Source organism: Carassius auratus, chromosome 26, assembly GCF_003368295.1.
Source record: "Carassius auratus strain Wakin chromosome 26, ASM336829v1, whole genome shotgun sequence".
In the NCBI taxonomy this organism is placed as follows: Eukaryota; Metazoa; Chordata; class Actinopteri; order Cypriniformes; family Cyprinidae; genus Carassius; species Carassius auratus.
The window spans coordinates 19034192-19055935 of NC_039268.1; the positions used below are offsets into that span (position 1 = coordinate 19034192).

At 34.8% G+C, this 21744-nt stretch overlaps 1 protein-coding gene across 1 annotated transcript; it reads right to left on the reverse strand.

The window, feature by feature from the left end:
- Positions 1 to 3903: 3903 nt before the first annotated feature.
- LOC113044578 (NEDD4 family-interacting protein 2-like) lies at positions 3904 to 18547 on the reverse strand. The gene is made up of 8 exons (XM_026204672.1): positions 18289 to 18547; positions 13495 to 13639; positions 11100 to 11230; positions 8402 to 8489; positions 7607 to 7731; positions 7403 to 7469; positions 6525 to 6630; positions 3904 to 4991 (listed from the first exon to the last, which is right to left on the reverse strand). Exons 1-7 carry the CDS (start codon positions 18322 to 18324, stop codon positions 6527 to 6529), a joined length of 696 nt encoding a protein of 231 aa, XP_026060457.1. The 5' UTR covers positions 18325 to 18547; the 3' UTR covers positions 3904 to 4991; positions 6525 to 6526.
- Positions 18548 to 21744: the final 3197 nt, after the last annotated feature.

Genomic DNA, 21744 nt, shown 5'->3' on the forward strand with positions numbered 1-21744 from the left:
AATAACTGTTTTTCTTGGGAGAATTTGGCGCTCCAAGCACAGTCGCTAACACATTTTTTATGGCATACTTGTGTAAATCTACAAAAAAGTAGCCTAATAATGAAAGTCATTATTTCGTACCATCTCATAAAAAGTCTACTAACAAAGTGATCAAGCACCGCACCAGCGTGAAGACCTGAAGATGACCTGAAATGAAGTCATAATTAAGGAAAAGAAAGGCTATCTTAAATTTTGAGGCAATTGAAATGTTGTAGCCTACCTTTAGGCCAACAATAAGTTAAGAAATCATAAGTTAATTTCTCAGGAAATCCCAAACACTTTGAGGCTAAATTTATACATTAGTAACAGTCTCAACCAATGGTGTGTGTTTGGGGCGGGGCTAACAAATAGGCTAACAAATGACAGACGGAAGTGTTTGATGAAGGTACAGACATTGAAATAACACACTTTACCTTTGAATAACGTAGCTGATGTTCTCGCATCATCAATACAGTAATATTATCATTTGAAATACAATTATTACGGTCATGTCAAGGCTGATTTTTAGCATCATTACTCCAGTCAGTGTCACGTGATCGTTCAGAAATCATTATCCTGATTTGCTGCTTAATAAATACTTATCTTTATCTGTTCAAATCAGTGTACTATTTCTGTGGAAACTGCCCTACTCCTCCCCCTCCTTGTGTAACATTATAAATGTCTTTCCTGTCACTTTTGATTCATTTAATGCATGCTTGCTGAGTAAAAGTATTCATTTATTAAAAAAAAAAAAAAAGACTGACCCCAAACTATTGAACAGCAGTGTGTACTCATAAGCCATTATAAACAGACCAACCTCCGGAACTCCAAATCTTTGATCACATTTCACACCAAACTGCAGAAATCTTGCCAAAGTGACAGGATGAACCTCAGGTCAGAGTTGTAAAAGCTCTGGCTCTGGGAAGTGGCCTCTACAGTCTCCTGTCGAGCGCTGGAAGCTTAGAAACACACATAAGCAAAGCTTTGCATAGCAACAAGGCGAGTCTTTAACGTTAGCAGAGCTGAGGTGATTTATTTAATCCAACAGCTGCTTTGCCTGTGATGTCGACCTCAGCAGATCTTTCCAAAAACCGTAAAACAATACATTTTTATTTGTTTGCAAAATAGAACGTTCCTCAATAGCTTTGAAAATAGTGCTGGTGTAACATATGGCCGGCGTATTTTTAGATGTCTGACAGAGCACATTATGGAACTACTGTAAACATGGACTTTGAGGCACAAGTATAACAAATCTGGTGGGAAATATGATTCATAATAGGAGATGAGTCCAAAACTCCTCATGTGCCCTTAACGTTTTAGATGTAAAATTGAACTTTGCTGATCTCCTTCTCATACTGAAAGCAGGCATACTGCCAGATGGTTTGCGGTTTTCTGTCAATGATCTAGAAAAGGCAAGGATGTCCTTGCCAGAAAAACAAGTGAAAGCCAAGCCACTGTGGTGCTTTTCTTGCCCACTTGAAAGGCAGTGGATCTGCTCTTCATCTCCACCCCGGTGTTCCCGGAGACTTCGAGAAGGCATGAAGGTGTCAGGGTTTAGATGTTCGAAGAAAACTACATCTACACAGCAACGCATTTAACATGGTTTACTATTTAATTTGTTCCTAAATCTACGTTCTGTTATTCGTCAAGATGAGAGGTTTTGTTTTCAGCCTGTTTTTCATTGAACGTGCCGTTGAATGAGTCTCAACGAAAGCCTCTTGCGAGAAGCGTGTTGAAAAACACAGGTGGAAGTTTTTCGAAGCATCTGACAGGCCGTTGACAACGTACAAGAGAGGTGTGGCACCGTGCCATGCTGGCCCCGGGCGGCACTTACTCTCAACCCATCAACTGTGCATTCAACACACACACACACAGAGAGAGAGAGAGAGAGAGAGAGAAAGAGAGAGAGGGAGAGGTATTCGTTAAAGGGACAGTTCACTCAAAATTTAGTAAAATAATAATAATAATTTAGCGAAATATGCCTTTAAAGAAAAAAAAAAAAACACATATGCAACAACAACAAAATTAAACAATCAAATAGATAAATAGTAAAATAAATATATATATATATATTAAAAAAGGAATTAAAGTCATGTTGGTAGCTTTTTGTACTTTTATATAAATAAATATAAATAATTCGTAAAAATATATATTTTTATAGTAATTTTTCATGGCGTTTTTTTTATTTTTTTATGCACATAACTAGCATTACAATGCAGCAACTAACCAATGAGAGCAAGTAAAGTATGTAATATTGAAAAAAAAAAAAATATGGAAGAAAAACAATGATACATGATCAAAAATATAATTTTTAAAAGGGCATTTTTATTTTCTTTATGCAAATGAGCAGCATTACAAGTCAGCAACTTCCAATGAGAGCGAGTAGCTTTGCTTGATGGCAACCAACTTTACATCAATTAATTTTCTGCATGAATGCACATAAACCAGTCTTGACCAAAGGGGAGAGATGTGACAAAGCTGTATTACTTGGTCAGTTTGTCACCATAAATCACTTCAAACAATCCGTTGATTCCCCTATGAGAGCAAACATCGATGTGTTCAAATTTTCTATGGGATTGCCTTTTTTATTTTTTAATTTTTTAGAAATTGCAGTGTAGAGTGGGAGTCATCCTTACAATGCCTCTACACTATAAATAAAGGGTGCAATGTGACCAAACTAGATAGATTTGTTAATTTTGTTTTGTTGCACATCACTAAGACCCAGCAATTCAGAGTGAACAGAGAAAAAAACGTGCAGTCTGTGAGTGCAGGTTGAGACCCGGCCCCTGACATTCCTATCTGTACCTGTGCATGCTGAGGAGTGAGTGAGTGGAGGTGTGCCGGAGCTTAGGAGAGCCACTATTTACCCGCTGGGCCGGAAAGCCTCAAGGAGGAGGAGGAGGAGGAGGAGGAGGAGGAGGAGGAGAGGCCAGTGAGTGCACTACTAGGTTTGGACATGGCCAGAAAAAAAAAAAAAAAAAAAACTGAAAATGCTGCCAACAGCAATTGTCAGCATGGCCCTTGCGCTTTCTGACACACACATACACTGCTTTTTTTTTAAATTGGATACATGTGACAGGATTTGCTCTCTATTGCTCCTGCTGGGGGAAATAAACAGAGGCATTAATAAATAACAAACAAACAAAATGTACTTATGATACTACAGGATTTTGGATGTAGCATCAAGATGACATCATATTTCTTTAAACAACCATATCAATATATTATTAGACCTACCTTAGAGAAACTAACTTTTCATTCGGAGTAATATTTCTTACCATAAAAACACATTTTATGTTTCATTTCAATCAAGTCTTTGCATAATTATATACACTAAAATATTTAGCATATTTTATTCACGAACATTAAAATAATTTATTCCAAATAAATAATTAAATAACTAAATTTGATAATTAGAAAATAAAAAAGTTTGCATACAACAAAATTTAAATAAAGGGAAAAAAAAATATTTATTACATTAATCACAAGAGCAATTATACAATTAACATGTAAAAAAATATATATACAATTTTATTTTTTATTAAATTAATCAAAAATCCCAAGAGCAATTATAAAATTACTATTTACTAATCTTCTCTCTAAATGCTGCATTGCAAAAGGATATGGACTTTCAGTTTAACAAATATTATTTCTGTTATTATAATATTATTATGCGTAACAATTTGTGTAATTTCCAACCAAACAATGAATTAAATACTGATAATTACACTGGCATTATAAAAGCTTTAATAAATCACTTTTAGTGAGAATAAAGTCAACATTAAATGGCATTCACAACCCATTGTCCACATGACATTTTGGATTGAAATGACAAACAGTGGCTAGGAATGAAAATGCATGTTAAGAACAAAAAGTCCAAAGAAATGGATCTAGGAGGTCAAATTTTATTGGCATTATGCAAGACAAGAGAATAAACATAGCACACAATCATCTCTGGCAATCAGAGAAAATCCAAAATCATTATTCCAACAAAGGTTGCTTTGTTTGGGTTACATACATTTCATTAATGTAAGTTGCCTTTTGTTTCCTACGTTTTTATTTTTATTTAATTTTTTACTGGATTAATTGTTTAAACTGCTGTAACCAAGTTTAACCATGCATTGTTTTTTTTTGTTTTTTTTTTGATATCTGATATTGCTAAGAGGTTTGTGATTAATAGAAACAAATGACAGTTGCATTCAGGCATTCAAGTAACTAAAGTCATCTAGGCAGGTCACAGCTTGAGCAAAGTCACAACTTAAAGCAACCAATAACCATTAAAAAAAAAATAAAAAAAACAGGTGCAAAAGGCAAATAGATATTTTAGGATAAGTACAAATTCCATTTCCAGTTTGAAACACATCAATGAAATTTCTTAATCATTTACTATAAAGTTAAGCGCAACACAACTTAAGAAGAAGAGAAACTGTGCATCTGTACTTTACATCGCCGTTAGCTAAAGTTACGCATTAAATTCTATCTAAACTTGGTATATTAATACTGCAATGCAATCAAATATGCCAAGGCCTTGGATGCAACGAAGCAAAGAGAATTAAACTAGTCTAGTTTCATCCGTCTAAGTCTGCTAAACTAGTTTGGTAAAAGACATTGCATAGGATGTCTTGGCTGCATATTTCCGACCCAAATACACAAATTCATTACTCCGCATGCAGTGTGTGGAAAGATGAACCATAAAGGGATTTGTTTTTTGTCTTGTCTAAATCTAGAAATCAACCAGAAGTTTCTGGGCTGAGGCCAACTGGGAGTTATGATGTGAAAACTGGATATTAAGAGCTGATTTGCAGAAAAACCTTCCGCTTTTACCGAGTTCAGTTGAGAACGTTTGGCAGCGACACTCATTTGATTTTTTCTCTTCTTCCTCTTCCCCTCAGTGGGATCCAGTCCAGTTCATTTGATGGGTTGCAAATCATCAAGGAATTTCACATTAGGAAGGAATGTTTTGGTGAGGCGACCTTGAAAGAGAGAGTGAATGAGAGTGAAGCTTGTTTTCTGGAGGTTTGCCACCATGGCCTTCATTGTGCAAACTCCATAGAAGCAAGGTTATGAGAGCCATTATCAATGAAGCAAATTACATCCGGCTTGTGTGGCCAAGGGAACAAAAGCTAAATCAGTTTAGAACTAATTCAAGCCCACATGCTACATTACTTAAAGGTTCCATATAGGGTGAAACCTTTTTTAGAGACACAAATGTAATGTTATTTTGTTACGAGACTTATTACTACTTTCTGATGTAGAAATAAGTTTGCATGAAAAGCGACTCGTTTCAAACAAAAGTTCCCCCTTAAAGTTGTCATTTTGGTCCGACCCAAGATGTTTTTAAAACCATAACATTTATATCAACTATAAAAATTGTATTTTTAATGGCCAAAAACATTATCAGCATCACACATTTTGCATGCATCTACAATGGCATCCTTTGAAGTAAATAATCATGATGATAATATTTTTACATTTGACACAAATTGTAGTTTTGAGTGCATAAGCACAAACATTCAATCCTGCTTTCAAAGTTATTACAGAAATTGTCAAATATGTTCGTCTAGTTTATGAGAAATATTAATTCGCTTTTCACAAAGACAGACTAAATAAATGAATAAATAAACTTTTTCTTTCTTTCTTTTTTTTCAGTCATTTGAGACCAACAACATACACACTGCGGTAACATATGACATATCTCCAATATCAAAAGATATTTTTTGGTTATATCACCCAGTCCTAGTCCCATATCATTTCCCAGAATGATTTAAATGCACGTTTTGCCTTCTATTTTCCTGCTTGGTTATTATGCATATTGGGTAATTCCTGAACCGAAAGGAAGTGTTTCTTCTCAAGGCAACATTCAACAAATAACATGACAGCCACAGTAATTAGGTTGAAAAAAAAAAAAAAAAATCCTATAACATGAAGCGATCGGGTAAGTGTCGAGTTGAAGTCTTGAGCAAGAGCAGCCAAATATTTAACCACAGTTAGCAAAAACAAGTCAGATACTACTGTAACAGTAGAAACATAAGTGCATGCTGGTTCATCAACCTATAGACTGGTATCAAAGCAAGAAAATGCAGTTCTTGCATACAAGTTTGCTGGAATCGAACTATTTTCTATTTTTTTTAAATGCATTTCTGTTTTGACAGAACAATGGTCGATAGGGGAAAGACTTATAAAAAATTGTATTTGTAAAAAACTAAATACATAATTTAAATAAATAAATGAATAAACTTTTTATCAAGTGATTTGACAGCAATTACACATACATTGAGATCTAAGAAAAAGTTGGTTCGCAAAGACTACAACGCACCTTTAATAATCAGGTATAATTAAATATAACAAAACCTAGTCATTTCTTTCCTATATACAATTCTTGACCAGTTTTCGGTTGTAAAAGTTGTTGAATCATTTGGGAAAAGAATGGGACATGGATAAATAATTACATTTCTATTTTTTGACAGAATCACGGTTTGTGTTTGTGTGTGTGATTGCATCCTCACCTCTAGTACAGGAGGAAGAAGCGGGTTCGGAGTGAAGACACCGTGCTTTCTGACATGTTACGCACTTTCAGGTAGTTCACGAACCCTCTGAAGAACAGCAGGAGTCCTGGAGTGCATGACAGACAGGTCATAGGTCAATAACTAGAAAAAATAAAATGTGAGCGGCCCTTCCCACTCACATCCATCAGACACCAGAAACAGAAAAGTAATAGTACACCGTGCTGGTCTTAGCATACAGCACTAATTCAAATTCCCAAAGTGAATATTATGCAATATTTCGCTTACTGCAGCCATATTATTTCACACAATTATACGATTTCCAAAAGCCACAAAGACTATTGTTCATTAATATTATTTGATATAATTAACGTAATGCATTTAGGTCATAATGCATTTATTTATTAATGAAAAACGATGTATCAGGAAGTGTATTTTGAATCATGTCATCAGTCAGTCAACCAGCAGATGGCGCTAGAGTACTGCAGAAGAATGACAAAAACTTCTCAAGTGACTATTTTAGAGTGATAGTTCACCCAAACAATTAAAACTCTGTCATCATTTACTCCCCCCCCAAGCTGTTCCAAACCTATTGGGGTTTCTTTCCTCTGGTGAGCACAAAATAATTTATTTAAATAGTGCTGTTAACCAAACATGTGCCGCTAGCCATTGACTTGCATAAATACTATGACAAAAAAGTACCATGGAAGTCAATAGCTACCTTAACATTATCGAGTTTAACGGAAGAAAGTTGCACAGGTTGAGTAAATAATGTAAAATGTATAATTTTCAGTTGAACTATCCCTTTAACACCGATTCGGATATTATCAGATCATCAAACCATAAAAAGCCCTACTTAACATAACATGAAAACAACTTACCAAGAACCAGGAAAATCCACCAGAGCCAGTACTGCCCATTGAAGTATCCAGTAAAGTAATCTGAAAACTGTGAAGAGGAATAATACCAATGAGCATCCAGTTTAAGAATGATTAAATTCATATCCGTAACGCAATGCTCCACTCGCTCAAAGATATTTAATTAAGTGGGCTCTGAGTTAATGGATTCATTACTGAGAGACTCACCCTCACAATGAGGATCCATTTGATAAGAGAGAGGCCAAAGCCACAGATGGCACCATATCGGCCAGCAATGGTGTTGGTCAAACAGAAAGACAAGCAGAACCCAATCCAGTTGAACAGAAAGGCCACTGGTTACACAAAACAAGAGAGAATAAGGCATTAATGAAGAATGCACATGTAAATATATTCAGTACCTATTCTGTATTTTTATGTGCAAACTGCTTACACGTGTCCCAAAGATGGTGATGTTCTGTTAATGAAAGCGTGACTGATCATTTATTAAACATGACTGGACTATGATCAACTGTTCTACTACTGACTGACAGCTGTGTATAGAAATACATCACACAGCACAAACAAAATCAACATGCAATGACAAACAAACACGCAGAGGCTGTGACTGCATCTGAAATCACATACACATGATAGGTCACACATGATAATGACAACACGGCAGACACAATATCCAGATTATATTCATGCTACACACATACAGTTATAGACCAGACTTTAATACCTCCTCAAGAGAGTGTGTGATTTCAGATGCAGCCAATGTTTCTAATGGCATACTAGTTCACTTGCACACTACACATACAGAATATACTGTCATATGCTTATTATCTTTCATAAAAAATAAAAAATAAAGTATGTTTAGCATTATGCATTCTAAAATGCTAAATCTTTACCTAGTCATGTGCATAAAGGGCTGATGAAACCGAGTCGAGTCATTTTGTCGTAATAGTGTATTATTCTAATCATGCACATGTGTGTAAAAGATAAGCATTCTGCATTACTTACTGAAAAAGGCCAGCATAAAGATTCCATCGTTTCCCACCCTCAGCTGATCAGCTTCACTGAAGTCATCCCGAACCGGAAAATCATCATCCTTTTTAACAAGAAGATGAATAGGGAGAAACATTTAGGAAGCAACATCAACTGGCTCAGAATTCACCATGGTTGTGATGCAACCTCAGTGTTTACACACCAGCAACTGCAGCAGCTACATTAACAACTAGATACAAAGATGTTAGCCACTCACAGACATCAGGTACAGCAGCACAAGCTGTGTGTTTAATAAAGGGTCAGAGAGGAGGAACATGGTTATGAAAGAATGCAACTCCAATATTAATTCATTAAAACCTTGACAAATTATTGCAATTTTCTATGTTGAATTTTCTGAAAGAGATTACTTTATAAAAACCACTTAGAAAAATAACAGCAGCATGGTGATATAACTCTTACTTATTAGTTTCTCTTCAGGAAACACTTTCACTCAAGTACACTGCCAGCAGAGACAGGCCCTTCAGAGCAACCTGAGTTTAAGCATCTAGTTCACGGGCTTGCTTCAATAGATCTTCTGTATTTCAATTATCTTACTGTTTTGTTTGAAAAGGGAAAAGTTCATCAGAAAATGAAAATGCTGTATTCTACTCCACCTTGTTACAAATTTATATGCTAAATAATTAGTTTGCATTGCATAATGTATTTTTATTTTCTATTCAGTGAAAATAAAGAATGACTAACAGTTATGCTCCAAAAATGAGAGAGAAAAAAATAATAAAAAAATTAAAAGAAATTCACCAAACATACCATAACTATAGTCTGTGAAAAAAAAAGAAATTAAATAAATGATTACAATAACAATATATATAAAAAAAAAAAATAAATATATATATATATATATATATATATATATATATATATATATATATATATATATATATATATATATATATATATAAAGAAAAATGATTAAATAAATAATATTTTGATTTAAATACATCTAGCAGTACAGTGCTACAAAAAGAATAGGAAAATAAAAAATGGAAACTAAATATGATAGTTTATATCGCTGTTTATATTTACACAGCTGTGTTTTAGGTTTTAGGATCGTTTTAGGGGAGGACCATTGAATATTTTGGGGTCTATGGCACCTAAATGATTGAGAACCCCCGGTCTATACAACTTTTATCAGATATTTAAAAATTTTGGCATAAGTGCGTGCCTCATCTAAAAAAAGATGTCTGTCTTTTCAGCAAACAACATTTGAATGCAGGACTATTCCCTGCAAGTTACTGAACGGGACTGCTCTGTAGCCGTTCACTTTCTGATTTCACTTTTGCACAGCATCAACATGTTTGTGTTCCAGGGGTTTGGAATGACACGAGGCTGAGAGAATGTGTGAACTGCTCCTTTATGTCCCAGCCCACGCCTCTGGTAACCAAGCCCGGCTCCACACTGATACCACAGCACACAACAGAGCTGCTGAGGTTGTATAACAAGTAAAAGTCTTGAATAATGCTCCAATTCATTCTTTGTTTCTGAAGAGATTTCATAACAGAGCTCCAGCATTGGGTGCTTTGCTCTCTTTCTCTCTCTGAATGTCCTCAATTTGCAACTGCAGGATGAAGCAACTTTCAAACAAACAAAGAAATAAATAAAAGCTGGGAATAATTATAATATTTTAATGTTGAAAGAAGTCTTGTGCTTACAAAGGCTTCATTTATTTGATCAACAATATAGTAAAAAAAAAAGAATAATAATAATATTGTGAAATATTATTACAATTCAAAACTGTTTTCTATATACATTTTAAAATGTCTCTTATTCCTCTGATTCAAAGCTGAATTTTCAGCATTAATCCAGTCATCAGTATCACGTGATCCTTCAGAAATGCTGATTTTCTGCTCCATTATTATTCATCATTATTAGTGTTTATTTAAGGGTCTTACCGTTTTTGCTGCTTAATATTTCTGTTATATGTTACTCGATGAATACAAAGTTTAAAAGAACGGTATTTATTTGAAATAGAAATCTTTTGTAATGTTATGTTTTTACTGTTTTAACAATGTGTTGCTTATCTCAAACATCTGAATGGTAGTGTATCAGGGTTTCCACAAATATATGAAGCCGAACAACTGTTTTAACATTAATAACTGCAAGAAATATTTCTTGGACAGCAATTAGAATGTATTCAGTAAGTAGTAAATTAGTACACCATTTCAAATATAAAGAAAAAAATGCATTGTCACTCGCTTTGTGAAGGTCACTGCAAAAGAGGCTCAGAAAAAGGGAGTTAGTTCTGAGAAAAGCATCGTTTGTTTACAGATGCCAGATGGTTTGTCATTCTGTTATCTAACGCAATGACATTCAGTCCATCTTAAGAGTGTCCAAATACTTTTCGGGGACACGTTACATAAGACTTCTTGATCTGAGCTCAGAGAAATCAGAGTATCTGTGGGATTCTCTTTCTAGGTCATGGCTTTTACGGCACACCACATCCTCAAAAAGGCTCTCCTTATATTACTGCTAAAAGCTAATCACGCATGATTTTAAGAGATGTCCCGTTTCATTTGAGTCAACATTAAATCATAGCAGCATTACTTCAGAAATTCATTTCCTTTGAGGGAATTTTTTGTACTGAAGATGCAGTGGAAAGTAGTGTGAATCGAGGTTCTGCAGAATGTGTGGGTGCGTAGGCCGATGAGATACTCACTCGTGGAATGACCTCCACCGCTGAAACAGCCATGGCTGCCGCTTTGGCCTTCTCTGCCTCATCGTAAGTGGGCAGAGACGTGGCAACGCTGTATGGGGGAGGAACGGGGAAGTCCCCCGGAAATGTGCTCTCTGAAAAACAATAGAAAACATAGGTAAGTCATACGCCACACATTTCTAGCTATGAGTCTTCAAAACAATGAGTCTTCCTAAACCTAAGTCAAGCATCACAATTACTATAGCCCATATTTAGAGATCAAAACACATAACTAGCCATCAGACTTACGAGTTTCGCCTTTGGTAAAACATGCATAAGAACCGACAGACTTGCACTGAGCCATACCTACTGTAGAGACCAAAACACAACACTTGAAGGTCAGCTCTTTACACTTGGGTCAATAACTAGAGACCTAGCATCTACACAACAATACAATCATTTCAGACTTAGATTGTAATGTTAATTTTAAAATAACAACTCACTTTTTTTGAAAATAGGCCCATTTTCCAACTCCCCTAGAGTTAAACAATTGAGTTTAACCGTTTTCGAATCCATTCTCCCGCACTTTTAGCTTAGCTTAGCATAGATCATTGAATGTGATTAGACCGTTAGCATCTCGCTCAAAAATGAACTGAGAGTTTCTTTTTTTTTTCTATTTAAAACTTGATTCTTCTGTAGTTACATCATGTACTAAGACCAACAGAAAAATTAGTTGTGATTTTCTAGAAAAAAAATATACAAACTCTTTGTTCTTGACTGAGATGCGAACAGTCTAATCAGATTCAATGATCTATGCTAAGCTAAGCTAAAGTGCTACCGCCAGACCCGGAGAACAGCTGAATGGATTTGAAAATAGTAAAACTCAACTGTTTAACTCTAGGGGAGTTGGATAATGAGCCTATTTTCAAAAAAGTGGAGTGTTCCTTTAAGTGTCCTAAAGCTTGCAAAATCTCACACTGGAATCAGTAAGATTTTGAAATGTTTTAGAACAAAGTATTTTATGCTCACCAAGGCTACTTCTATTTAATTAAAAAGAGTAAAAATATTGTGAAATATTATTTAAATAGACAAATAAAAATCTTATTTAAAGCGTAATAAGGCATGAACCAAGCCAACCAGCTATGAGGTGAATCATAACATTAATAACTTTGATTTGAAGCAAAAAAAAATATATATATATATAAAAACGAAAATCAGACAAGGTACAAGTGCACTTTAGCAGCTTAAATGAGGAAAAGAACTACAATCACAAGTCATAAATTAAAAACAATGGAGAAATATAAAACTACCCATTTCAAGTTTCAATATATTTATTGTAAAATTTGCATATATATGCAAATAATTTAGTGTTTTAAGATATAAGGACTCAATAGCATCATTTGTGAAATTAGCTTACTGCAATTTTCTGAAACAATTACTTCCAAAAAAAGTGACAATTAATAGTTCAAAATCCATTTATGTTATTCTGGACGCTTAAGATACGTTTTTTTTTCTTTCTACATGTTATCTTAAGGGTTTTTCCATTGTTTTAGTTTAACATTATAATACCATTTATATTTTTACTTTTTTTATAATTTAAATGAGAAACCAATCCATGTATAGTTGACACTTTAATACTATAGAAATGGACTAAAGGTTTTTCAGTTAGAGAGTTTCATGTTGATTATTTTCATATAAAGCTGCAGCATGCAGTTTCATCACACAATGGTATAAACATCATTCGATGTAAATTGTGATAATCCTAATTAGTAATCACAATTACAATTCCAAGGGAATAATCGACAATTATGATTTTGGTAATAATCGTGCAGTACAAATGGCCCTCACAGTATTAATGCTTTATGAGTTATTGTTAAAAATCACTTTCCCTATGCAGAATATGAATGACATTTTTCTTCTGGAACCAGTTGCACTCTATCATCAGTGTTGAAAACAGCTGTGCTGCTTAAAATATTTGTTGAAATAGTGATCCCAAAAAATAATTATTTGATGCATAGAATCTTTAAAAGAATAGCATTTATTTGAAAGCTAAATTTATACATGTGTCTATTGTCATTTTTATTCAATCTAATTTATCAATCATCTGAATAAAATTATAAATTTCTTTGAAAGAATTAATCCTACTGACATTAAACCCTTGAACAGTAACCAACGGCAATGATGTCATTGCAATATTTTCATAATGAATTGGAAAAAAATCCACATTGTGTTTTTTTTCATCCACAATGACTAAAAGTAAAGTGTTAAGTGCCATGTCAGCTGCAGCTGATGCAACATTTACGCATGTCGAAAACGTTACTATTCTATCGCAATATTAATATAATGTAAAATAAATTTGTAACATAGTAGCTTTCCGCTCTCACTCTGTGAATAATACATTTTTTCCAGGTGTCTGTACCTGGTGCAGCTGTTGCTCCGAGCGCCACGCTGGTATAAGGAGGAGGCGGAGCTTCCGTATCCACGATGTCTGCGACAGCGGCCTGGGATGATGTGGACGGCTCTGTGCCAGAGGCCCCTTCAGAGGGATCGTCCTCATTGTGCAACTGAGAAAGGATAGAATAACAAAAGTTCAGACTGAAGAATGTCGTCGTTTAATTTAAGACCAATCTGACATGGTCTTGTGTCTTGCGTTGGCTTAACTGACACCATGATGTACTCAATGAAGGGAGGATATCTTCTAACACTGCACGGAACATGTCAACAACTTGAGTCAACAACTAGGTCTCTTGGGTCGCGTAACCTTACTGTCCTAGCCATACGATGAACAAAACAATCTGTGAGGCTAAACTTCAGGAGGGAAGTGTTGAAAGAAGCACTGAATAAAACATTTAGTATTAAAAAAGGAGTCTTGAATCTCAATCTGCACAAAGTGACCTGAAAATGTCTTCTGAGAACTGTGGCCTCACGGTAATATGACAGTTTAAGATTGTAGGGAACGCACTTGGCACATCAGAAGATGCATGGTTGTTTGCCAACAAAGTTAGCTAACAGATCCACACAGTAACAGGAGAGCGGCGCAATGCACACCACAAGACCGAGGTGCCTTCATCTGCACCTGTCTGATGTGTCGATAGACAGCAATCGTCCAAACAGATAGGAGCGATTCACCAGGGTGAAATTAGTCTGTTTCACATTTTGGGCAGTTAGTAGTAATCCTCATGGTAGTTCTGTCACAAGACCAAACTTCTGTAGCTCACAAAAGCATTCATATCAATATTAATGAATTAGAATTTTAATAGTAACTTAAAAAAACTATAACATGAATTAACAAAATAGCTACTTCATTTTCTAAATATCAATAAATGCCTGGAATATTCCTATAAAACAGCTCTGAATACAAATAGTTTTAAACAAATTAGTTCTGAAATTATCTCTGCATAAGGCAATGGCATGGTTTTGAAAACATATGATTTTTATGTTTCTGGCTAAATATTTTATTTAAAAAATAAATAAACAAAATAAAACAAACTTCAAGTCTAAAAGTAATTATAAATTACTAAATATCAAAATATTTTATATTATATTATATTATATTATTATTCAAATCATATGACATGCATTTACTAGGCTATATCATCAAAATGCAATTAGTTTGTGAATGTTATTTTTCAAACTCTCCTGGTCATGCTACTAATAAATAAAACATGGTTAATGCAGAAAATAGATATATAACTTGTGCTTACAGCTCACGGAATATCCTACAAGACTTAAAAAATAAAACATAAACAAATTAGAAAGCTGCTGCAGACCTCATAGCCCTGATATCACCAATATAACAATAAATAACAGTTCTCTCTTTCAAACTATAAAGTCATGACAATATTTTACTACACCACGCCTCCTGATAATATCTGAGGCCTCCTGACAGAGCTGAGAGCCACGCAAGTCTTTGCATAGGTCAGTGCTTTTCGGTTCAACTCGAAGAAAGCGAACAGAAACAGGATTAGAGATTCAGTGAGAGACAAAGTTCATATAAGAAAGATTATACTGTAACATCAGGGCCACAGCAGGGACATCAACAACACCAGTGGTGAACTGTACTCTCACTTTGCACTGAGCACAACCGACAGACAACCTGAACTGACATTACATAAACACAGCCACTGCACAGGGACAAAGCAAGCACATCCAGTGGTTTGCAATGGACTGTTAGAAGCACTATCATACTTGAGATAAACGGTACATCTTTGTGTTATGACTAAGACTGCACAGAATCAGTTTGCTAAAAACTTTAAAAAGCCCTCACTTGACAATGTCATTTAAACTGTTCTCAGCAGAAATATTTGGACCAATTATTAAAATTGCACTTTTGTTAACAAGTAACATACAAAAAAAAAAAAAAAAAAAAAGAGAGAGAGAGAGAGAGATGCATTGGGATATATTGGTACAATATAAATGTAGATATTTATATTAAAGGCGTTTTTCAACTAACACTCATTTACTCAGTTTTTAACTTGGTTCTTAACAGCTTTACTAAATAACTAATACAACATTTAGCAGAAATTAATCTCCATCTGAATATTTTGAAGACTGTACATTATAATGTTATGATGCCCAAATGTATTTCAAATGATTTCAGTTTTTAAATGTAATTTAAAAATGTATGTATTGAGACAAAATAGAGCAGAGTTTATATTAGCCATTTATCATTATGAGCAATAAGATTAAAAATAATTATTGGTTCATCATGTTGGCCAGCATTTTAATGTTGGTGTATCCATAACAAATAATTAAATTTCATACTGACATATTATATTATATTATATTATATTATATTATATTATATTATATTATATTATATTATATTATATTACTGTTTATTATTTTATTTGAAAAGTAAAAAAAAAAAAGTTTGAACAAGTTGGCCAGTATTTAAATATCACTGCATTAAAAAAAAATATTTAAAAAAAAATAAAAAAATGTACAGTTGCATAAAATTGCAGTTCTGCGGTGTGCTGACTAATGACGAGTTCAGAGCAACATAAATAAGTGGGAGACAGTGATATCATGGTACAAGCGTATTAAAAATGGATGAAGATGAAGGAGAGCTCGTGCAGAGCTGAGCTCTGAAATAATGCAGGAAGAGACTTCTGAGAACTGTTCATGTGGTGAAACCACAACCACCCTAAATATCGATCTACCTTGAAATGGAAAAAGCAGCTATGCTTATTTGTGGACACATCTAAGAAGTGCTATTCTGCGGTGGTTGCTATAGCAACATTCGAACATGCAGCGAGCTCAAAAAAGTTTGTGACTAAGCGAGCTGTTTTTTTTTTTTTTTTTTGGTGTGTGTTTTTTTTTTTCTCTCTTCCTAGAAACGATGAAAAGGCTTTGAAAACACACAGAGGCCTGCTGGTTGAACTAAACACTCCAGGAACTTGCAATTGCTGTGCTCTTCTTTGAAAATGAAAATATACATCAGAAAGTTCTCCTTGTTATTGACCAAGACCTCCAGAACAGAAAAGAACAGGGTTATTGATGAAGCATACGCAATAATATTAAGGCTATATATGATATTTCAGCCTTATTCCATTTCAGATAAACATTTACCAACAACCTCTGAAGCTTAAATCCAAAGTCTACAATCTGTGCTGTAGTGTGTGTAAATACTGTGGTATTTACATAGCACTACACTCCAAAAAGCATGTGGTAGCACTTTATTCTACAGTCCTGTTCCTCATGTACATACTATGTACTTATTATAGTAATTACAATAACTATGTAATAACTAGGTACTAACCCTGAACCTACCCCTAAACCTAACCCTACCCCATGTAGTTACCCTATATTACCAGAACTTTCTTAGATATATACACTGTAAGTACACTATAAATACATGTTAGTATACATACTGTAAAATAAAGTACAACCAAGCATGTTATAAGCATGATAATTCTTTGTAAGGCATATAATTCATATTTTCTGTATATAAAAGAATATTATATTCTGGGGTACTTCACATAACCCTTCCCAGCTGAGCAGTGAGCCAGCAGATTTCCATAAGAAACAGAAGGCCCTGGATCCAGATCACTTATGGTCCAGGCCTGCTCTGTTGTTGAGGATGGAAAACACACACTCACACACAAACCTGTGATTATACCACACCGCTGTTGTTTATGATACAGTAGAAGGTTTTGACTACAAAACCTAACCAAGTGTCATCAAAGAGGACAGGACATTTGCATCCAATGCCACAAAATGCATGTCAGCGTTCCACACAAAGACCTAACCCCTCAAAATATGTTTAAATATCCCATAGACATATATGATGTATCAAATTGCCTATGAAAACACCTCAGTGTACTAATAACAACACCCAAACATGATTAAAATGCTTTAAATTGTTTTCAAGCATTCCAGACATTCTGTGTGTACCTGTGAAACCCTCAAGACTGAACGTCATAAAGCGCCAAACGTTCCATACTTTTCTGTGACGTGTCAAACTGTATTTGAACGATTCAAAAGAGTGCGCCTGACTGCGCTGGAACGCACTAGTGATGTCTGAACGTATTATTGAACACTGAAACGAATCGACACCATCTGTAACGCAACAGATCGCGACAAAACATCTTAGTCTTAGTACAGTATGTTCTCGGAAAAGAAAAAAAAAAGTGTGATAAAACTGTATCAATTGTTTTATAATTTTTTTGTATTACCAAACATTGTAACTAGTGGTACCATGTCTATAATAGGCTGCCAGGTCTCCAGATGGTACGGAACTGGTCAAATAAGACGCGTTCCTGAGCTACATTTCGTTGCGTTCTTGCGTCTCCGCTATTCGTACACACATATATCAGATAAACGTTTTTGGTGTTTAATAAGTTGAGACTCTATTTTATTTATAAAGGAAGGGAGAATGGCATTTTTTGGAAGTTATGACAATATAAAACGAGTTCAGCTTTGCAAAGCTTCTTTTCATTTGCACGCCGTTTAGCTGATCTGAACGCCAGAACGCGTTGTGTGTGTGCGTGTGTGTGTGTGTGCGTGCGTGCGTGTGTGTGTGTGTGTGTGTGTGTGTGTGTGTGAACTGACACGCACTCTGTAACTGTGAAGCTGTGGTGATGCGGAAGTCATGAATAATTAAAGAAATCATACAAAAAGCAGTTATCATGAGCAGCTCGGGTGTATCAAGTCTATTGTATAACATGGGGTGTTTGATCGTCTTATATAACGATGGCTGAGTTCGACTTACCACTTGGTAGCGGCTCGCCGCCTGGTCCATTTTCATATACTGCCAGCCCAGCCAGCGGCGAATAAAACCAGTTTATCCTTGACTAATTCAAATTAAAGACAGCCCTCGATCGTACTTGCGATCATATGGCTCGGATTATACACAGTTATACACAGAGACGGTAGTAGCTTTTCCCATTCACACAATAGCCATGATTTAACGCGAACACCGACGCAGATACAGTCACGTCCTAAAGCGAGTGGGAGGGAGGAGATGTCCATGACGCAAGCGTGACGTCGCAAAGTGCGCGTCAAACTATTTTTATTTAATAATATACAGAGTTCGACACATATAATTGTATTTGGAAAAAAAATGGTTATAAGTGCTACAAGTAGCTGTGATATTCTCACCAGGTATACCCAAGTGTTTCATTTTCATGCAAGATAGGCTATATGTATGTGAACTGAAGGACTGGGAAAAAAACACGTTGATTTGATAGTTTTTAATATATTTATTTACTTATTTTTCAGTTTAATGAATGGAGTTTTTGGAAATATAAAATGAGTCATTATTGTAAGGGCAGGCCTATAAAATTATCATGGACGATATTTATAATGTAATTTGAGCTCTGTGTGTTTTTGAAAGTTCACACCCTTTTCCACTTGAACATTTATCCTTGAAATGTACTTGCTCCTCAAGGTGACCTGACTATAAATGTTGTGTAAACATCGTCCTATGTAATTTTGAGCATATACTGATGGCACCGTCCCCATGTGGATCTGTCTGATCCTTCAGAGTCAATAGCTACCAGATTGCAGTTCTGAAATCAAGTATGCACACCTCCATCTACTGGACAAATAATGCAAAAATATTAATTTATTTTGAAATATGGATATATATGCAATATAATAATAATAAAGATTATTATTATTATTATTATTATTATTATTATTATTATTATTATTATTATTATTATATTTAAAATTCTAACAAAATTATTTGAAAGTCAGCAAAATATCAGAAAACTATTTGGGGTTATTTGGAGAAAGCTGGATAAAAAGTAAACACATTGCATAAACAAGCATACAAATATCAAATACATTCTATCTATAATTAAAGTATTATATTTTTTTAAGTTTATGTTCATCTCATATATCAATTAATTGAAGTATTATATTTTTTTAAGTTTATGTTCATCTCATATATCAATTTATATATATATATATATATATATATATATATATATATATATATATATATATATATATATATATATATATATATATATATATATATATATATATATATATATATATATATATATATATATATATATATAGTGATATACATTACATGGGGGAAGTCGTGGCCTAATGGTTAGAGGGTTGGACTCCCAATCGAAGGGTTGTGAGTTCTATTCCGGACGGAATTGTGGGTGGGGGTAGTGCATGTACAGCTCTCTCTCCACCTTCAATACCACGACTTAGGTGCCCTTGAGCAAGGCATCGAACCCCCAACTGCTCCCCGGGCGCCGCAGCGTAAATGGCTGCCCACTGCTCCGGGTGTTTGCTCACAGTGTGTGTGTGTGTGTTCACTGCTCTGTGTGTGTGCATTTCGGATGGGTTAAATGCAGAGCACAAATTCTGAGTATGGGTCACCATACTTGGCTGAATGTCACTTCACTTTCACTTTCACTTTCACTTTCATATGATTCAAAAGATTAATATATAGCGGAGGAGTAAGGCACTCTCTCCACCTTCAATACCACGACTGAGGTGCTCTTGAGCAAGGCACTAAACTTCTCCCTGGGTGTTGCAGCATAAATGGCTATCCACTGCTCCAGGTGTGTGGTCACAGTGTGTGTGTTCACAGCTGTTTGTGTGCACTTTGGATGGAATGCAGAGCATGATTTCCAAGTATGGGTCACTATACTTGGCTGTATGTCGTGCCACTTTCACTTTTTGTCTTCAGGACATATCAGGACACAACTCTGTATAATGGCATGGGTATGACACAGGTATTACAAGGAGAGTGTGACTTATGAGGACTTAACCCATGTCCCCATTTTTTAAAACACTTATAAATAATACAGAATGAGTTTTTTTTTTTTTTTTTTGAGAAAGTAAAAATGCACAAAGTTTCTTGTGAGGGTTAGGGTTTGGGGTAGGGTTGGTTTAGAGTGATAGAATATACAGTTTCTATACAGTATAAAAACCCACTGTTCCCACTTTTCACAAAAACAAACGCGTGTGTGTGTGTGTGTGTTTGTTCTCTAGAAGAAGGAAAGTAACATGAAGTAGCTCAGCTCATGGCTTTTAGCACTCTGTTGATGTGATTTCTTTCACAGACACTAGAGGGCCACCTTATGCAGGGCCATAAACATGACTGCTTGTTGTTATGCAATAAAGCTGTGTTAGATGCAGCAGTCTAATAAACGAACAATACCTCTATTGACTACCATTTCCACTAGTCTGTTTCCAATAAAATAAAAACACTAATACTAATCACACACACACACACTCACACACGCACACACACACACACACACACACACACACACACATATATATATATATATATATATATATATATATATATATATATATATATATATATATATATATATATATATGTATGTATGTATATGTGTGTGTGTGTGTGTGTGTGGGTGGAAAAAAAATAATGCTTTGAAGAGTATAAATCCAAGATACTGGGGTAAAGGTGATGACAAAAAGTGAAAGTCACACGACATACAGCCAAGTATAGTGACCCATACTTGGAATTCATGCTCTGCATTTAACCCATCTAAAGTGCACACAAACCGTGAACACACACCCGGAGCAGTGGAGAGCCATTTATACTATACGGCGCCTGGGGAGAAGTTGGGGGTTTGGTGCCTTGCTCAAGGGCATCTCAGTCGTGGTATCTAAGGTGGAGAAACGCTGTACATTCACTCCCCCCACCTACAATTCCAGCTCGCCCAAGACTCGAACTCACAACCTTTTAATTACGAGTCCGAATCTAACCATTAGAATAGAAAACGATATAAAAATAAATAAATAAAATAGTATATGAAATACATGCTATGTGCATTGAAATATATAGAATATACAATGTGTGAAATAGACTATACCACATGAACCAAATAAAAATACAGAGTACACTGAAAGTGATTCTAAAATAGAATATATGTTGTTTATAGCTATATATATATATTCAAAATAATATACAATAATAACAATTATAATGTAATTTAATGTTGTTCAGTTATAATGCGTAATATAATAACTATCTGGCAAAATATTTGAGATAATAAAGTAATAAAGAGTAATAGAAATAATAAATATTGACCTAAATTATTTTCCCTGAACATTTCTATGAAGTGTTGTTTTGCATGGTCTTGCTTTATTTTGTGTCTAAATATATTGGCCTACATAAGCGCAGGGAGATTTGCAGGAGTGTCAGGTTGCCCCTCCT